The sequence below is a fragment of the Nelumbo lutea genome, chromosome 2 (assembly GCF_056320005.1).
Source record: "Nelumbo lutea isolate HS-2025 chromosome 2, American lotus-T2T, whole genome shotgun sequence".
Lineage (NCBI taxonomy): Eukaryota > Viridiplantae > Streptophyta > Magnoliopsida > Proteales > Nelumbonaceae > Nelumbo > Nelumbo lutea.
In genome coordinates, this window is record NC_142685.1 from 62348186 (window position 1) to 62368703 (window position 20518).

Sequence of the window (20518 nt, forward strand, 5' to 3'; positions counted from 1 at the left end):
GAATTCCAAAACCTGTCCCCACCCAATATTTTTCCTTCAAGCATACCCAACCCATTGACAACCCTAGGGATCATACCATCTCCGGTCCTTGAATTGTGAGTGTCAAAATTTTGGGCTTTCTAGGGTGAAAACATTTATACAGCCCTAATTTGTTTCCTTTTTCTTTTTGGCTGCTTTTGTAAATGAGGACCGGTATAAAGCTCCATTCCCGATTCAAATTTATTTGTGGTGTAAATAAAGATGGGTGTAAAACTCCACTCTCGATTTGTATTTATTGGCATTTGAATGGAGTGTAGTTTTATATCATAAATCAATGTATAGTTTTATATTGATAATTGATATAAATACAACATCGATAAAATTGACATAATATTTACACAGATAAATACAACTGTTAATAAATTTTAAATGATGGTGTTAAACTCCATCCATGGACTTTTATGCTATGTCTAGAAACGATGCAAATAAGTGTGAATGCAAATATGTAGTGTAAAACAATCCATATAAATTGCAAAGTTGGGTTAGTTTGGCATGGACAAATTTACTTTCTTACAAAACAAACTTTTAGTTGTAATGGATGCAAACACCAATTCCAATAAAGCATATGCTTTTTTTTATCAAAAGCCCACTTAAATGCAAATTTACTTCTTTTTAGGGAAAATTCTTGATAGGTACCCTATACTTTAAGTCGAGTGCCAATTTAGTACCCGAACTTTAAAACGAGACAATCTAGTACCGAACTTTCATTTTACGATGTTTTAATACCTGTCATTAACTCACCGTCAGTTAGAAGGCAAAAATACTTAATTACTCATCAACTATTTCGAGCAATGCATGGTTTCCCGATCGAAATGACAAAAATGACCCCAACTATAATTTCTCAGCAAGTGGGAACAAACTATTCACACTTGCAGTTACCTGAGATTCCAAAAACCAACTCCTCACACCGGTGATGTCAAGCAAATGCACCGCTGGAAAAGTTGAAATCAACACTGACCCCAAAAAAGTTGAAATCGAAGAAACCAGTATCGTTTCTGGAGAAGACGACTCTTGTTGCGGGCGCCGGAAACAAGAGTCTTGTTTCCCTTCCCTAAATCAGAATGAGATACATAATTTGTTTATCAAGGGGAACAAGAGTCTTGTTTCCCTTTCCTAAATCAAAGTCTTGTCATTGGTGTCGACGCCGGTGTTTGAATCTTTGCGATTTCTTGGATCGTTCAATCATGTTACATTTTACAACTTTCCTATTCTGTGTTTCCAATATATTATTAAAAAACCAGATTCTCTGTTAAATCCTTTCTGAGTCCTAAAGGATTTTGGGTCCCTAAATCAAAGTGTTGTTGGTAGCGCCAGAAATAAGAGTCTTGTGTCCCTTCCCTAAATCAGACTCTTGTGGAAGAACTCTCACTAGACGTAAACATGAAAGAACTTTGATAGGAGTTACGGGGCTAAAAAAGTAACTAAGGGTCCATTTGGCACGTCTTTCCGTGCGGTCTTTCAGTTGTTTACAAGCTGGGAAGACCAAAAATCAATCTATTCCTGTTTGGTAAGTGGAAGATCTAGATGCCAAAAGACGGGACACCGAAAAGACACAAGAAGCCCATTTTGGGCTGATTTCGAGAAGCTCCAAATGAAGCTTCTTGCGTCTTTTGCGTTTTAATCTTACAAAGAAAGACCTGAAATGATGCACGGAAAGATGTGCGTGTCTGCCAAATGGTCTTTGGGCTGCCCAGATCTTATGTCAAAAGCTCAATGCGTCTTTTGAATGTCAAAGCTACAAGAAGATCTTCTCAAAAAGACTTGCCAAACGGGCCCTAAATAATGAGGAGGCTCTCAAGTCTCAACCACTAACGAAGCCGTTTGTTTCCTTGAACTTTTCTCCCCTTGATAAACAAATTAAGTTAGATTATTAATAAAGAATTAAGAATTAATTAATCATCTTTTGAGAACTTAAACCCAACTTGCTATTCTATCCATCATCTTATGTATGTATTCTGTTGTTAGACAGTTGTATGCCCTTAGGTCCAATCAAATTGATGTACTTATGACATTTATTGTAAATGAATAAAGTACACATTTGATTCAAGTTATAGTAGTGTGTTTCTATGTAATACCCTTAAACTGGACACATAATGAGGCTCGTGTTAGTTTAGAATGTTTACAGTCGTTGGATAAGTCTGAGGAGATTTATTCTGTTAAGGCTGACACTGGTGTGCTGCCAAGTGTTTTGGTGACTTGCCTTAGCTGCCAGGTGAGACCCGAGGTACATGCAGTGTAGGTTTATTTGAAACCCTAAACTGGACCAGATTTCCATTATTGCCCTAGACCTTGGTGATTAGTGGGCAAAACTGGAAAGTTACACCTGACCCCTAGACTCGATTATGATACTGCACTAGGTGTCAGATTTGGCTATCTTTGATATGCCAATCAGTGAGATCCTTAGAGGGGGTCAAAACCTGGGTATGTTGGGACAGTCCGAGAATTCATCTGAGTAGATGATCATAGTGACAAGATCAGTCCCTTTATCGGACAAAGGTAATGATTGGGGATGCACTCTCTCTAATGGAAACCAAGACTGTTGGCAACCGATTCTAATCGTTGAGATTTATTTTACAAAATATATTTTATATACGGATATATATATATATATATATATTGTTCCTTGCAGCCGGTTTCAAAATGTTTGCAAAGGTTTTAATTTCCGGGATCCATGTGAGTAGAGAGTGCAACACTGTTCCTTGCAGCCGAGGGAGAGGTCTTCTCTTGTCGGGTAGTGTATGATCATCATGGGCTGAGAGGTTAAGTGTAAGACCATTGAGGGTAATACCTGATGAGTTAACCTTGCATCTACCCACAGTCCCTGGGTGTTACAAGGTGCCTAGGGACCACTTAGTGTAAGTGTTGGGCTCATATAGTCCATGTGATGGGCTCAAGGGGTTCATTGGGCTTTCTAGTGAATTCGGCTAGGCCTTGTGACAAAGGCTGGGCCGAACACTTGTGGCTGATGTGTAGATCAATGCTTGGGTCCCACACCGTACAAGAAAGCCCAATTGGGCAGTAGTTTGGAAAGCTAAGTGAGCACATAAACTTATTGGGCATAAAGCCCATTTCGAACAGGGCTGATTGATCAGTCAAATGAAGGGGCAAATATGAGATTAGATTAGCAGATAGGATAGGTTTTACCCTATCCACTCAGAGAGTCCAAATCTGAATACAGATTCAAATCTAGAAGCCTCTTGATAAGATTAGGAGAGGGCTGATCTAATCTGTAGATTGAATAAGGGTATATCCTTATCTCTTAAAGGGAATTCATATCCAAATATGATTTGGATCAACAACTCCTAATGGGATTAGGAGTTGATCCTTTTAAGGTTATAAAAGAAGGAAGGGGCAGCAACCTTTAAGAGATCACATTATCACCTACAGAGAAGAGATTACAGAAGAGAAAAAACAACTTCCAGTAAGACTGCACTGATTTCTCCCTACCGCCGCTGCCGCCATTGCCAGGGCTTCTCCATGACAGTAGGAGTGATCAAGATTGGATCTTGATATCAGTCATTTGTGAAAGGGCTGATTGGAAGTCGTGCTCACGTGTCGTCCAACTGATTCTTGTGAAGGATCTGGTTCTTTAGAAGAACACTGTTGATTCTTCTCCATCCTACACTGTGCCATTTTCAGTGGGAGCGGTCTTTGGTTCCTACCTTGGGCGTGAACACCTCCATTGGGAGATATTGTTTATCCGTATCAGGTATATCCCTCTCCTGCTTCTGTTTTCAGATCTGGTTCGATTTAGGGTTCAAGATTGATCCCTAAAAATGTAGATTTTCTAAAACAGGGAATGTGATTCCCAGATGAGGGGAGAGGAAATTTTTGAAATTTTGCCCAACCTACCTGCAGGGTTCAGCCATCCATACGATGGATCTCTCATCCCTTCACTTACGTATGTATTATGTTCAGAATTTATGGAATTCTCCCAAAATCTTTATGTATGCTTCTGGATTATTTTGTGACAAAGAAACAGTAGAACATTTTTCAGATCAGAACTGTGTGTGGTTCTGAAGCTAAACCTTTGTCCCACCATCTCTGATGCCTCTGGCAAGATGGTTATAGATGAAGTCTGTGCGCGGTTCTGGAGTGGAGTCCATATGAAAACTCCATCAGAACTGTGCATGGTTATAGATGAACAGATGTTGGGGGAGTTGGGGGAGATAGATGTTAAGGGTGAAGCTTACCACCTTTCTTCACTATTCCTTCAGGGGCTTCACATGAACAACCGAGTCTCCTCTCCTCTATCATTTCTTCAACCAAGTTTGAAGAGAAAGGGATGGAATGGGCGTGCTTGGAATGAAGAGAAAGATTGGAGTTGAGTGAACTCTCCTCTCCTCTCTCGTTCGTTCAACCCAGATTGAAGTCTAAAGGGGAGTTGAGTGAAGTCTCCTCTCTTTTCTCATTCGTTCAACCCAGATTGAAGAGAAAAGGGGATTAGGGAAATAGGAAGGAAAAAGGGTGAAATGATCAGTATTTTTTCATAAAGGTTAGTTTTGGTATTTCAAAAATATTTGACCCACACCTGATATCACGTGATGGTATTGACTGATGGTGAGTTAACGTTGGGTACTAAATCGTCGCAAAATGAAAATTCGGGTACTAGATTGTCGCATTTTAAAATTCGGGTACTAAATTGGCACTCGGCCTAAAGTACAGGGTACCTATCGGGAATTTTCCCTTCTTTTTATTGATGTGCCATCTTATTATCAATGTAAATATGCATTGGTCTGTCATTTGTCAATGCATAAATGTAATATTGCCAAATACAGACAAAAGTGAATCAGAGTGCAAATTTACCTTGAATTGAGATTTACACTCCATTTGCATTGTTTCCAAATGCAACCTTACATTGCAAACAAACGCAACCTTTCTTAGAAATGATAAAAAGTCTGAGAACTCCATAAACTATTTTGATAGTATGATACAACTTTGTGTATCATCTTTTAACGGATGTTAGGCCCTGTTTGATGATTAAGTACTTGTTAAAAGTTAACAACCACTTAAGGTTGTTTGGTAACCCACTTTTCAAATCACTTATTATGTTTTTTAAGTACTTATTGGGGTGGGGATGTTTGGTAAGCTACTTTCCCCATAAATGTGTATATTGATACAAATGATAATTTTACCCTCCACTGTAGATTACTCGGATCTCTCCCTCTCCCTCTCATTTTCTTCATCGGAATTGTAGATTGGACAATAGAAAGACTCCTCCAATTAACAACCTTCACAAAATTCTCGGATTCCCATTTTCACCTCATCTAGCGCAAAAGAGCATGGGTATAGCTAGATATCAAGCAAGTCCACATAACCGCATATTTCTCCGGTATTTCACCAAACAACCGGTGGGCCAATGCCACATTACTCGTTCGAACATATAGATTAATGAGTGTATTATATAGGAATAAATTACCGACAAACCCATTCTTGATGATTTGAGAATGGAGTCGCTCAGCATCTTCAAGATTAGAAGAAACTTCACACTAACTAACTAGGCACTCATATCTTTCAGAATACGAAAACAAATCACAAACGATTCTTCACTTGGAGCTGGTGAAGAAGTCGGAATTCGAAAGCATAATCGAGACTTTTTGTACCGGTCAATTAACTTCTGCAGTAAGACCAACGAAGATGGTGAGGTTTCAAAACTAAGATTGTTAGCATTCAGATTTGGTTTTAATATGAAAGTGGGTGTAAGAAACCTGCAAATCATAGTAAGGTAAGCAGAGAGGATTTGTTCATGGTTGCCACGCCTTTTTCAATTTGGGTTGGTCGACCATTGATGAGCTCAGGCAGGCTCAGCCTTCTTGGCTAGTCGCACTATCTCAGTTCTCTCCCAAAATTTCCAAGCTCAAGTCGGTTTATACTAACCCGATATTTAACACCCAAATTCGTCAATGGACTTGCAACCAAACGCCACTGCTGCCTATTATTATAGGGTTTCGAATGGAAGAAGAAAATGATAAAATCAAGTGGGGATAGTTGTCATTAAAGAAAAAATAGGGACAAGTTTGTCCCATTCAAATGAAGCACTTCTTCAAAAAGTGCTGGAAAAAAAACCACATCCATGTCACTTTTTTAAGAAGTACTCTTTTTAATAATAAGTACTTCTTACCCTCTTTTTTACCAAACACCCATAAGTACTTAAAAACCACTTAATGTGTGGTCCCATGTCTTAAAAGAAGTCTTGTTTAAATAAGTACTTCTTTTAAGTATTCTCAAAGAGGGACTTAGTCCATTTGTGGAATTAACAATACTTTAGAGCAACAAAAAAACAATCATAGCAAAGTAATATAATTAACCAATGTAACCCATTCAGTGGGTTACTGAGTTTTTGTTTTTTGTTTTTTGAAAATTTACTGTGTTATAAATTGACCGCTTGACCTGAACGATTGAACCACTGACCCGATTACCCAAAAGGTAAGAGACCAGCTTCAGTCAGGGCAAATCTATGCCCTCACCGTTCTAACAGCCTTTCCCAACCTTACATTGGGAATATCTTCACATGATATAAAGCAAATAAGTATGAAGATATTCTCAATACAAGGCAAGGCAGTAAAGGCTGCCCGAACAGAATTTACCCCGACTGAAGCTGAACTCGGAAGGGAAAGGACTAACAATTATCCAATGTAATCCGATTTGATGACGATTGGATGCGCAAACGAAACTGTTCGATTCCAAGATTAGTAGTCACAAAAATGAGTATCAACAGTCCTTATGAATGAGATAAGGATTCTAGGGCCGAACTAGAGGGGGGAATAAACCAGTGATTCGAACAATTCCTCGCCCATGTTCACTCTAGAACAGTAACAAATTTCAAGTTCAACCTGTCAGCTCATTTGAAAACCAGACAGATCTATTTATCGCGACCCTGGAGTAATGTCGCTGTTAATAAGCTAACGAGATTTGCTATTTCTTGGTCCCCCCACCCCCACCCCCAAGCTTTCATTGCTATCTCTGGGGTGAGCTGGCGAGCTTGTAACTATTTGTTAGATGAATGAATTTTAGCCTGATAGCCTCTAAAAAAGAAAGAGAAAAACAGAACGCTTAAAAGAACTCCCTCACCTTGCTCTTTCTTTTCCTTTTCATTTCAGGCCCAAATTATCATACACGCATTGACGCAAAGCTTCCCGCGAACTTTATAAGCTAAATTTACACTATAAGCTCCGTTATCAATTACAACCAGGAGCAGCTTTTATGGAGACCCAGCAAATCAAACAGCTCTCACAAAGTAGAGGTCAGAGGACCATGCTAGAACAGTTCAAACTCCAGATGCTCACCTGAAGCCTTGAACTCCAAACACTTGCTCTCCTTATGGGAGGCCAAAACTGGAACTCCGAGATCACTGGACTTTGGCAGCTCCGGTGGGGTGGTACACCGTATTAATGCCCAATTCAGACCCTCGAAGAATGGATGCTGCTTAATCTCAGCTGCCCCTTTTACCGACCCCAACCGATTCTCTGGCTCCTTTATTAACAGCCCTCTTATCAGGTCCCTCGCCTGAGAGCTCACAATTGGGCCTTCGGGAAACTTGAGGCTCTGTGTCACTACATTGGCCAACGTCTCCTCGTTTCCTGGACCCTTGAAAGGCGTCTTACCAAATAAAAGCTCATAGAGAAATATTCCAAATGTCCACCAATCAACAGCACTTCCATGACCCTCTCCTTTGATTATCTCAGGGGCCAAGTACTCATGGGTCCCAACAAAGGAGTTGGAGCGTGCACTAGTTGGCTCTGCCACAAGCTGTGGCAGTGGGCTGACCTGGGCTGCCAAATCAGATTTTAGTTTCCTGTTCTTTGCCGTGGTAGATACAAGCCGAGGTGAGAAGCATGAGACTTGAGCCCAAGATGGCTGAAGGCAGAAAGGATCGATGCAATGGGATTCAGCACACGGACCTGAAAACCTTTTCGTGGGCTCAATGATTGATGAAGAGGATCTAAGAAGTGTTGGATTCACGGCGCATCTCAATGACAAGTCAAAATCTGAGAGCATGATGTGACCATCTTCTCTAACTAGAATGTTTTCTGGTTTCAGATCTCGGTAAACAACCCCAAGCATGTGTAGATACTCCAACGCAAGGAGGACTTCTGCAACATAGAACCTGCAGAGATCATTGAAAGAAATTAGTGCCAAAAGGAGAGAATATCAGAAAACAAGGATGAGAATTAATAATCATCAGTCTTGGTATATAGTTTCTTGAAAGACCAGAAAAGAATTCGTCATGGGTATTCTCACAAGGAGCTTTCTTGAATTGCTTTTGTTAAATAGTCATCGTGTGCTGAACTTTTCTGGCATGTGCAATGCAACCACCACCCCAACACCGAATTTATAGAGAAGGCACTAAAAAGAGCATGGAGAACTTCCAGGTCTGTAATGTGAAAATGACCCAGTATCACTGCAAAGGCATAGGAACATTCTTGATCCCCAACTCATTTTGTCTTTTAGGCTTAAGATATATTGGATCTCTTGGAAGCTACCATGTCTTTCTTTTAATGATTCCCAGTTAACAATTTTTCACTCTCCAACTCGTGTGTGTTTATATTTCTAAGCTTATATGCTTTTTAAGCCTTGAAATTATTTGGAAATTTTCATTTCAAGTTTCAATTGTAAATAGAGTAACTCATGACTAGGAATCAAGAGTCTAAAAACCAAAGTATTTGTTATAGCAAAAATTTATTTCTTTGGTGAAAGGATTCAAATATAGGAAAAGGAAATTGTGATAGTAGACAGCAGGACACACAAATGGGCAGTGACAAACCTCAAAGTAGCCAGCTACAAGACAAGTAGGATTTGTCACATCTCATATCAGGCCCAGAAGCTCACCATTAGGCCAATTCACTAGGTAAAGCATTGGGAAGCCTAGGCATTGACTGAATGAGAAGTTGAGAACTGACATGCCAAGGTGTAGGGGTATCTCATAATTTTTAACATTTATAAGGACTATTCCTGTATTTTAAAGCCACCACACCATGGAGGCATGGATCACCATCAGTCTCACTCTTCACATCAAGAGAAGAGGACGTCTAGGACCTTCTATGAGGTATTGAGGACCAACCTAATCTCTAATCACTATAAAGATCTTTTGTGACTTTATTGCCATCTTCTACCTCTTTTTTTTGTACTTAATAATACACTCCAATTGCTTATTGAAAAATGAAAACCAATGAGGCCAAAAGGCAAAAGGATTATTCAGAGAGCCGTCTCAAGTGCACTTCAACGCCATATAGGCCAAGGCCTTCAAACTGAAGACCTATAATCAAGGTTGAATTTTTGTTCAAATCAGAAGAGACCGCAAACAAGGGCATTCCAAAGAATAGTGTTTCTAAAGAGGCCCCCAAACACACACACACACAAAAAAAAAAAAACATCTGGATAAAAATGATTAAATGATTAAAAAGCTTTGTTAAAACGTGGACTGTTATGGGCTGTTTTTATTTCTTTTTATTAGTGCTGTCATATCAGCTGGGCCTTGCTAATTTTATTCTTTATTAGATATGTCTTGAAGTGCACCTTCAGTGTTGTGTAGGCCAAGGTTTCAAATTGAACACCTATCAAAGTTGAACTTTTGTCCAAATCATAAGAGACCACAAGCAAGGTCACCCTAAAAAAATAGTGTTTCTAAAGAGGACCCTAAAAGAAAAGAAAAGGAAGAGGTCCCTAAGCAAATCCCATGATGATCTTGACAAGCACATCCTCCTAAGAATGATAAAACATCTTGAGTAACCGCCTTAAATCTCAATACCAAAACTGCAATGAAGAAAGAATCTGGCAATTCCCATATGTGTTGCACACCAGAGAAATGGGAGGGGGAAAGACACCACTCTTTCTCACAATATAGTGTACCACGGGCATACTTTTTGTTGGCAGCTAATAATTCAACTGAAATGTGGAAATGCAAGAAACTAGGATTTGGTCTCCACTTCGGCTTCAGTTGAAATGTGAAAATAAATAATTCAACTGGAACCCTTAGAAAAGAACATAGAAGGTACCGATTAAAATAAATAAATAAAGGGAAGCATTTCCCAAACTTGAGGAAAACAAAAATGAAAACAAAATTATAGACAATTTCAAATTTTAGACTGTCACATGTAAGACAACTTGCTATATGCTATTTATTTTATTACAAATGGCTGTTGTGGTTACTTAATAAATCTTTAAACATGTATTGCCATTTATTCCATCACTTCTGCATCTTGCATCTTGTGTGGTTCATCTTTTGGGCCTAGCAATTAAGACTACGTTTCCAGAAATCCCCATTGTTCTTGTTTTGGAGATTGAGTGACTTTATATTTCTTGGTTCCCATCAATGAATTTTCAAGTCATTCAGAAACAAGATTAAAGAAAAGAACTACTTTCGCTGATTAAAAAAAAAGCACTACTTTCTAATTTTGTTAGTGTGAGTGTGTGTTGAGGGCCCGGAATAGGATCTCATCATGGGTCAGTCCACGGGGAAAACCTCCTGTTTTCCCTTGTTCCTTCCTGCTCGTGATGAACCTATCTTGGCGCCTTTGGTGATTTGTCCAAGAGATCACCAACTCTCCTAACTCACTCTTGACTGAATAATTTGATATCTCATTCAATAATGGGGTCTCCTTAAATAGGAGATTACAAGAGTCCTAATCCAGGGGAGTCTCCTTGCTGAATAGGGAGACTTCCAGTTCTATCTTGCTAAGGATAAGATAAGCTAATCCTAATCTGATAAGCTACTAACAAGATAAGATAAGCTAAGCTAATCCTAATCTGATAAGCTATTAACAAGATAAGATAAGAGATAAGAACAATAAGATAAGAACAAGCAAAATGAGCTAATCTAATCTAGATAAGGCTGCTGTTTTCGAACTAGGTAGGATGAGAATCATTGGATCACTGCTGCTGCTGGCGGTGGGTCAGGTTCCTGTTGCTGCTGGTGGCGATGGTACGTCTTCCGGAGGAATGCGTCCATAACAGTGTGTGACCCTTTTTTCTGGTGGTGTGAAGCCAACCATGACAGTGTGGCAGTGCCCGATTCATGCAACTCCTCAATCCTTCCATAATTCCATGAATCAACAATTTTTTTCCTGATAATTTGTCTTGCTTAACTTCATTGCTGCAGCCAGCTGTATGGTCATGAATGTAAACAGTCAACTTGATCTTCCCTAGATTTGGAGTCCTTAGCCTTTATCCTCTGCCCCTACCCCTAGTCCCTCTTTCTGCCCCCAAACAAGAGGGGCTAGAAGCAGAAAGAGGGGTCGTACAATCCTCATTAAGACTGCCCTTTTTTTTATGTTTGAAACCCGTCTTAATGATCTTGATTTTGTGATTGTTCACAAGTCATTTGCCTCCTCATTAGCAATGTAAACATCCATTGGAATTAAATGTTCATACTTGATGTAATTTTCCAGGATTCCCTCTAGAAATGGAAGTCTGCAAGAGCTCCTGCTACTCTCTCCAACAAGACACCCAAACAACAGAATACCAAAATCCCTATCCCTGTAGCCCATGGTTATTTTATCATAAGAACAATGAAAAAGATGTTATTCATGATGATCAGAAGAAACTGCAAACAGCATGAGCTGATAACAAAAATAACAGTACAAATTACAAGAATATTGATATTGATAACCCAAACCCAAGCATGGAGCTCCTGTGACAATTCAGGTCTATTAAACCATCTTTACTTTAGCTAGAAAATCTGCCAAGACATTAAATGCAGTATTCATGGTTGAAGCTAATGCCCTGGCCTCCTTAATCAAGAAATTGAGATTCAACAGTTCCTCCACTGGAGAAGAAACCCAATCAATAATCACCAGATAGTCACCTTTGACCATGAGTACCTTCCATGCCGAGGAGTGAGGAGTAACCCGGCTTCAGAGTTCAGACCTAACAGCACTGCCATTAACCTACCCTAAGAGAGTTCCTTCACCTATAGGGCCTGCAGTTCATAAATAAGACCAGCATAATCTTTAAAAAACCTACCTATGCCTAATATCAAGGATTTTCAAGAAAACACCCATCAAAACTAAACTAGATTCTCACACTGATAGGACCAGCCCGTTCTTGAAAAATAAACCTCCTGTGTGGGGCAATAGATCATCAACATCTAAAAAACGAATCGGCCAATACACCTTTTAATTCATCTTTGGTGGAAATCCAGTTTGCAACTTTCACCTCAATGAGATCAATAAGGATGACCTCTCATTTGCTGTTATGAGTACGAGCGGGTGTGGTTGGCACTCGGTCCTCCCAAAAATTCATGGGGTTCCCTTGATACAGCTTAGCTCTATTTAAACCTTCCCTAACAAGAGAATCAGCTAGAGAGTTTTCTGATGTCTGGACCCATTTGCACATAAAATCACAAGCCAAAATATAGAAGTCAGCCTGACCCTACTGCTCAAAACAAAATGAAAATTACAGAGGCCTCCCCTGTACTTTGGAGGTGTGACACTTAGCCCCCATATGTTTTTTGTGTGGCAAATAGCCTTTTGTACTTTCATATCATGACAAGTAGCCCTTCGATCACCATTTTGTTAAAGGAACTAACTGAAATAAACCCACATGCATGTCATGTTCATCTTTAGACATTTCTAAAATCCTAAATTGCCCATGTCTTGCTTTTGAGGACAATTTTGTTCTTTACCTATTTGTACCCATTTAATATTATTGAAAGAGATCTTTCCTATCATCATCTTCTAACCAAAGATATAGAATACTGAATTCATGTCTCAAGATCAGTCCACTAATCTTGAAAATCCAAATGATGTGCAATGGTTTCAAATAATCTAGGCAATAGAAGTTGTATAGCAAACATTGAATTTGAACCTTCCCAAAATTTGAAAAAAAAATGTAAATGGTGTACTGAATTAACCCAAAGATCTGAGACATCAAAGTGGTCTCTTAAGACCAGTGCATTAATCTCAACCATCCAAATGATGTACCAACATTTAACTACTCTAGGCCATCCAAAAGATGTACAAAATAAACAAAAACGAATCTAGGCTATCAAAGTGACCTCCTAAGAGCAAAGATTTTTTTTAATAGTGATAACTGTTAACTTTATAGATATAATAAAGAGCAAGGTTCAAAGTTATCAATACACCCAATATGCATGAATGTGCATATCAGGTGTTCTGATAATATAAAACACTATTTTTTAATTTTTTTATTTAGAAAATTTCTTGGGGTTATTCATAAAAAAAAAAGAAATTTCCTTGGGAGTTGATGTATAAAAACCTAAGTTTCTGGAAAAGCCTTAAAAAAGGTGTGTCGGTCAGCTCAAGATACAATTAGATACGCCTGATATGGAGTGTATTGTGTCAAAATTTTGAACCTTGATGAAGATGTTGTATAAATAGAATGCCAAAAAAACCTGGCAGCCCCTGGCTACCAGCCTCCTTACACCCACATTTAATTGTACATGCTAATCCGCAGCTGAGTTACCATTTTTACCTCCCCCCTCCCCAATACATTAGTCATGTTTACTCCTTGTTTAGCTAAACCGTCTCCCAAGCCATTTCCTCCTCTTGGAATCCATTGAATCTGCGCTCTTATCTCCCCTAGTATCTTCCTTACATCTCTTAGAATGCTTCCATATTTCCATGGGCCTGGATTGCTATTTGATAAGCATTTCACAGCTTTGCAGGAGTCTCTTTCCACCAAGATATCTTTGGGATTTATTTAAGAAGCAAGCTTTAAACCATAAAAGGGGGAGCCAACATCTCAGCCTTTACTGCATCCCCTTGTTCTATAAAACCTAAGTAATCACTCCACAATGCCTGCTCTTCCAGAATTTCCTAGTCTTCTTCCATCGAAGTTAAATTTGAGTTGGTTCGAGTAGGGGGCTGTGATAAGCATTTCAAAGCTGCTGACCAAAGAGAAAAAATTTAATATTGGCCATCCAAGCCATATACCAAGGTTTCAACTAATCTCAGGCATTCAAGTAAAGCACTGAAGTTTCATAAATCTAAGCCAAAGAAAGTGATGTAACAAATAGGCCAAATATTTGGACCATCATAATGACCTCCTAAGATCTGCAAACAATCTTAGCCAACCAAATTATGTACTGAGCATAGTTCAAAGTATCGAGACACCTTCGTGTATCGGCAGAGGTGTGTCGGTACTTTAACTGGTATGTCTTATATTTTTTTAGTTTTTTTCTTTTACAAATTTCAGTTTCAAATATATATATATATATATATATAATTTAATAAAAAAAGAGTTTGTAAAAACACCTGTTTACAGGTGTATCGGGGCTCAAAGATACGACACGCCCCATATCGGGCGCGATACTTTGAACCTTGGTACTGAGATTTCAACTAAATTAACCTATCCAGTTAAGGACCAAATCAATCCAAAGATCTAAGCCATTGAAATGGTCTCCTGAGATTAGTGGATTAATATCAACCATCTAAGTGATACCAATAGCTCAATTAATCTAGACTGTCTTGATAACGTATCAAATCAACCCAAAAGTCAAAGCCATCACAGTGGTCTCCTAGAGAAATAGATTAGTCTTGCCCATCCAAAGCTATGTACCAAATTAAACCAACAATTTGTCAAAGTGGTATATATTCTGTTGTTAATCAAAATCAGACATCACCGCCGTCTTGTTTGGTAATTTCACATAGTAGAATATATATTCTGTTGTTAATCAAAATCAGACATCACCGCCGTCTTGCTGTTTGGTAATTTCTAACAATATCTGGGGTGGGGTGGGGTGGGGTGGGTGGGTGGGGGGGGGGGGTTGACATCATATGAAGGCATTATATAAAAATACCAGGGGCTAAGTGTCACACACACACCCCCCCAAAAAAAAAGTACAGGGAGGTCCCTGTAATTTACCCCCAAAATAAAAGGGAAAAAAACTATAGGCATATATCTGCAGTCATTTATAAAAGCCTGACCTTCTCCAGATCCTCTTGGTCCTTTGGTGTCTGAATCCAACTCCTAGTAATCCATCTAATTCACAAAGATAATAAACCAATCTCCTTGAACTTTGACAAATCCCATTGCTCCTCCATCCATCTAATAACATTGGCAGAATCACCTTCAACTGCCAACCCCCCCCCCCAAAAAAAAAAAAACTTCATTCCTTGCTGAATGAGATCTTTATTTATTTATTGAATGGTGATAAACTAATTTTATCAATAAAAAGAAAAGCTGAGGAAGAGATTTCCTCATCAGTAACATACAAGGCTACAAAAGACAAACAAGGAATTAGAGAAAAAGATCATTATCCCGAAGATCATTTCTCTTCTATCGAGTTAAACTGAGAACGGCTTTGCCAGGTCAGAAAGTTAATTAGAGCCTATAATAGAAAATCTTCATAGCCATAGGAGCCTTGTATATGCTAAGAGCCTGTAAAGCTTGTAATAGGCCCTTTTCTGTGTGTGTCCATCCCCTACCTACATCATATGCTTGTAACCCCCCCCCCCTTCTTGTTTTACTTAATGAAAATAATTTCACATAATCACAACCCTAATGCCAATGAGGAGTACAACCACATTAAATTCGGTCGAATTTTCAACAACGATAAGGTTAGAGAAAGCTTGTGAGGTGCTGCCATCTAAACTGAGGAAGACCGCACCTATCCCATCCTGTCTTTAGTTGCCAGTGGAGCTTCCATGAAACTGCAGCTCAGCTAACCCTTCAATCTAAGGAAAATACGCTGCTCCAGATTCCAGAAGGGGAAGGACTATGGGAGGATTGAAGTTCTGAAATTATAGCTATAGCTTTAATATTTGAAGCCTCTAACAATATAAAGAATTCCAAAATTTTGAGTATTTGGTATGGTATACTTAATAACTAGAGCATGCTGTTCATGTATATGCATCATTTCATGTGATACAACATATGACCTTTATTAGGGAATGAAAGCAAATTAGAAAAAAAGTGCCAAATGTAAAAGTTCACTTTTGGCTATCTACCTGGCTGCTGATTCAGAGAAACTCCTGCTTGGTTGCCTCTGACGAAGAACGTGAAGATCCCCACCTGGACAATACTCCATTACCAAGCATGAGAGTTTATCTGTTGTAAAATGAGAATATAAGGTAGGGAGAAAAGGATGGTCCAACATTTGCAATATTTCCCTTTCAGTTTGAGCCCTTGGCATCTTTTTCCTGCTTTCCAGAAATTCATTATCCATGACCTTCAAAGCAAATAGGCAATTTGTACAAGTTAGCTGAGCAAGATAGACTGTCCCTATGTCCCCACAACCAAGCCTTTTGTGCAGCTTGAAGTGCCTTAACCCTAAGCTTCCATACCGCATCTGAACATGACGGATGGCTTCCCATCTAAGGTCCTTTGACATATGAGGCCTGTTGCCTCCGGAACTAGAGGCACTCAAATTGCTCTCCTCACTGATGCTGGTGCTACTGCTGTACTCACCAATGCTACTTTTTGAGCTTTGTGAGAACTCCCCCTTCCCTTTTGATCTTGAGCTCTCATTGCCCTTCGGACAAACTGTTCTGTTTCTGTTACACGTATTTGAATTGAAATCTGGTTTAGTTGCACTGAAATCTACTTTACTCGAATTGACCTCAGTGCTGCGACCAGTACTGCTGCATGCTGGAGAAGCAGATTCTTTGCTTACATTATTCCAGGAACAGTTGTGAGTCCTGCAAACCAATTTACTTGTACTGGGACCCAAATCACTGTCAACTTCATTGCATGTATTAGAACTACTAGAGGCAGAAGTTGTAATTTGATCCCCTTTCTTCTTAACAAATTTCTTGTTTCTTAAGATTGGCTTGATGACTAAGCATGGGCTGATGCTAGTGGAGTTGCTTATTTTACTGCCAGTACTAGAGCTAGATGGAGAAGGTTCTGTTTTCCGCTTGTCCTTCTGGCCCAGCTGTGGCTTTGAAATTTTTCTGCCAACCTCTTTGGAGACAGGAACAATTTCCTCTATTTCTGAAATTTTATTACCAGTATTAGAGCTAGATGTTGGAGGTACACATTTCAACTTTCCCTTGCGATCCAGCTCTCCCTTTGAAGTTTTACCCCTGACCTCTGTTGATTCAGGAACAATCTCATCTTGAGATGTTTGTACCAGTGTTACTTCTGCTGTGGTTGCAACTGCAAATTGAGGTGAAGTATGAGCATTTTTGTTCGATGCTTTTGTCCCTAGTGTTTGCTCAGATTCAGATACTTTCTCGGATGAATTTGGTGTGCTTTTCTCTGGCACAAGGGAGATTTCTAGAAAACTCCCTTTGCCTTCATTTAAGGAAAGACCAGATTCACTTGCCTCAACCACAACTGCTCTGTACAACCTCTTGATCGTTCCAGCTTCTGAAACCACAGATGCTGGTTTTGATAACCGCTTCATAGCAGCTAATTCCGCTTTCTGGGAAAGGCATAAACCCCTTAATGCTTGTTTTAGAGACACAGGCTCTGAAATTCCAATTCCTGATGCCTGAGATAAGCCAACTCTAATGGGCTTTTTTAAGGCATTCCTCTGTGAAGGGCCTGTACCTTTCTGGAGTGATAAACCCAAACCCCTTGTTGAGGCTTTGAGGTCAATTGCCTCAAAAAGTCGATTAAGATCATCCTCCAGAAAATAATTGCGCCTGGACTTAATCATGAGATTCTTTCCATTTATGTCATCAGCTTTAAAACCTGAGCTTGATGGGTTAGCTCCTCGATAACACTGAACTGAATCTGATTCTTCCTTAAATTCAACAATTTCACATGTACCAGGAGACGGACCTATCATCTGGGGATACCTATTCTCCATTGAATTCAATGAAATAAAGGAACAATTCAAAAGGTGGAATAAGGCTTCGCAAGTTCATATTAGCCCATTTCTAATGAACTCTTCAGAGATAAAGGAGCACAGATATTAGAAAATAAAAAACTACTATATTTGGTCTCTCTATCATAATGAATCCAGTACACGAAAACCCTGTCCAACCGCTTTCACTCACTTCAGCATATACCATCCAAGGTCCTGTCATCATCAACGTGATTCAGATAAAAAGAGCCTGAAATCTAATCTCTATTAAACAGTATAAGTTATCCATTTGCCTGAAAACAAAATAAACACTAAACAATAATTTGAGATTTACGTACAACAGCAAGGTTCTTACAACAATCAAGCACTCGGTAAGGCTCCAATGCCAAGCCAACTCAAACAAAGGATCCAATCAGGCGACAGGCTAGACACCAGTTTGTAGAGAATAATATAGTAAAATCATTCCCCAATTAAAAAAAAAAAAAGAAAAAACATTTCCTAATTGCTTTATAGGAAAAAATGTGGATCACTAGGCAAACAGCACAATCTTTACTCCGTTAACATCATATCCGTGTACTTAAACCACGAAGAATTTTATCAGGATTTGAACTTGAACACCGATGCATAAAGCAAGTCATCAAGTGCTTGCAAATTCCTCAGACCAGCTCAGGCGAAAAGATTGAAAGTTCACAAAAAAAAAAAAAAAAGTACGATTTCAAACACAACAAAAAGGAACGTCAGCAACGACAGCAGCCTCGCACTAACTCACACCACATGAATAAGAATCGAACTGATAGAGCTCGAAACAAAATTTATAAAAGAAAGAATAACAAAACGAGGAACAAATATGTTCAGTAAATATCAAAATGAAAATAAATAAAAGAAAAAAGGCTCAATCAATACATAGAAAAAATTAAAGCTACACCAAATGAGTTCAGACGGGAAACACTCAACAGTAGATCAGTAAAACAAAAAAAAATATGTATTAATCAGAAAAGAATAAGAAGGATTCTACTTCTACCTGTAACAAATTCAGAACCGCCAGCTACAGGATCCGAGTCGATGATCTGCTAAGTTAATGAGCAAATGTAAGGAGAAAAAATGTACAAAAACGCGAAAAAAATCTCAAGTTTTTGGAGAGGTACGGAGAAGTAGGGCTCGAATCTCTGATTTTCAGGAGAGATGGTGACGAGAGAGTGAATGAGTGATTATAATGAGGATTCAGCTTCAAAGTTGGAGGAGACAGAACAGGATTAGGGCACGAGAAGAAGTTTAAAGCGAGAACAGAGGAGGAAGAAGGAGGAGAGGAAAAGCGAAAGCGGTGAAAATTTGCACTTCACGAGGATTTTCACCAGTCCTCTTCTCTCTGTTTCTTTTCCTTCTTTTCCCAACAAAGCAAAAAAAAATGGCGGAAAAAACAAAAATAAATTAATTATTATATTAATAAAAAGAAAAAGAGGAGTCAGTGATTACGCTACGATCATTTAGATGGATCTTGTGTTTACTAAACTACCATCATTTTGAGTTTTTATTACGGCTATGCCTGTGAAATAATTATGAGATTGGGTGGTCTTCAGGACCATACTAGTACTATAGTCCTTAAGCCTGCACCTTTTCGGATTAAAATTTGAAACGACCCGCATTCCGATGACCTAGGATCCGGAAAAAGGAGATTACAGTCCAGATTGTTAATTGTTACTCAAATCACTTCATAATTAATGTAGAAAGGTAGTTTAAATGGAGGTCAATTATGGTTCTTCACAACCCACTTATTTTTGCCACGTGGATATATGACGTGGAAAGTGTACACTGTCAATTGGATTAGTGACCCTGTGAATTGGTAATTTTGTTTAGGAAATCTCGGAAATGTGTGATTTCAATTTCCTATGCCAAATAAATAAAAGATTGTAAGGAGAACTCTGTACTAATTTTCTATACTTTTTGAAGTCATTCCCATTGTCCAATAAGTACAAAGCCTAATATTCAACCAATAAAAAAAGGTACAAAGCCTAATACACGTCCGATCTGTTCAATATTTTAGTAGTTGTGAAATTTAAAAAAAAAAGTCTCAATAGTCAATACGATATCAAAAAAGACATTATCCCTAAAAAATAAGGTCTGTTTGGTTTGTGAAAATGGGGTTTGAAAAGCAAATGGAATGGCCCATACTATTTAGTTGGGCATAAAGAGAAATCAATTCATATACATGGCAATCCCCCATTTAAGGGAATGGCCATCGTGGTTTTTAAAAACGAATCGGGTCGAATGGTCAGGCCATTCGACCCGAATGGTCGGTTCGTTCTGACAAAAAAATAAAAAAATTAGAAAATGATCAAAACGGTTCAAACAGTTCGAAAGGTTAACCGGTCGGTTCAGCGGTTTGTTGACCAAAATCAACGATTTTAGATGATCGATCAGGTGACCGATTCCCGGTTTTTCCAATCCGACCGACTGGTCCTGTTCGGTTTTGAAAACAGTGATGGCCATGTCGGCCCCCTCCCTGACAATGATAACCCATTCTAATTTACCAAAAAAAAGCCTGATTCCCTTCCATCACCCCAAGGTTTTAAAAATTGATCTGGAATCGAAACCATTTTGGCCACCGGTTTTTTGGGCCAATGATTCGATTGTTCAGTTTGAATAGACAGCTCATTTCAACTTAAAATTTAAATAAATAATTGAAACAAAAATGGCCAAATTTGATAAATGGGTTGAATAGGTTGACGGTTCAATTGCCCAAGATAACAGGTCGCTAACCAAACCAAT

General features: G+C 38.8%; 1 protein-coding gene across 1 annotated transcript; it reads right to left on the minus strand.

Annotated features, from left to right (window-relative positions):
* Positions 1-7092: 7092 nt before the first annotated feature.
* LOC148871121 (serine/threonine-protein kinase D6PKL2-like) lies at positions 7093-19144 on the minus strand. Its single transcript, XM_088970918.1, has 3 exons — positions 18774-19144; positions 15948-17968; positions 7093-8146 (listed from the first exon to the last, which is right to left on the minus strand). Exons 2-3 carry the CDS (start codon positions 17753-17755, stop codon positions 7297-7299), a joined length of 2658 nt encoding a protein of 885 aa, XP_088827044.1. The 5' UTR covers positions 17756-17968; positions 18774-19144; the 3' UTR covers positions 7093-7296.
* Between the last annotated feature and the right edge of the window lie 1374 nt (positions 19145-20518).

Coding starts and splice junctions, on each gene's coding strand:
- LOC148871121 (XM_088970918.1), bottom strand. CDS start 17,755: ATGGAGAATAGGTATCCCCAGATGATAGGTCCGTCTCCTGGTACATGT. Junction 8,147..15,947: donor TTCTCTGAATCAGCAGCCAG/GTAGATAGCCAA, acceptor TGATCTCTGCAG/GTTCTATGTTGCAGAAGTCC.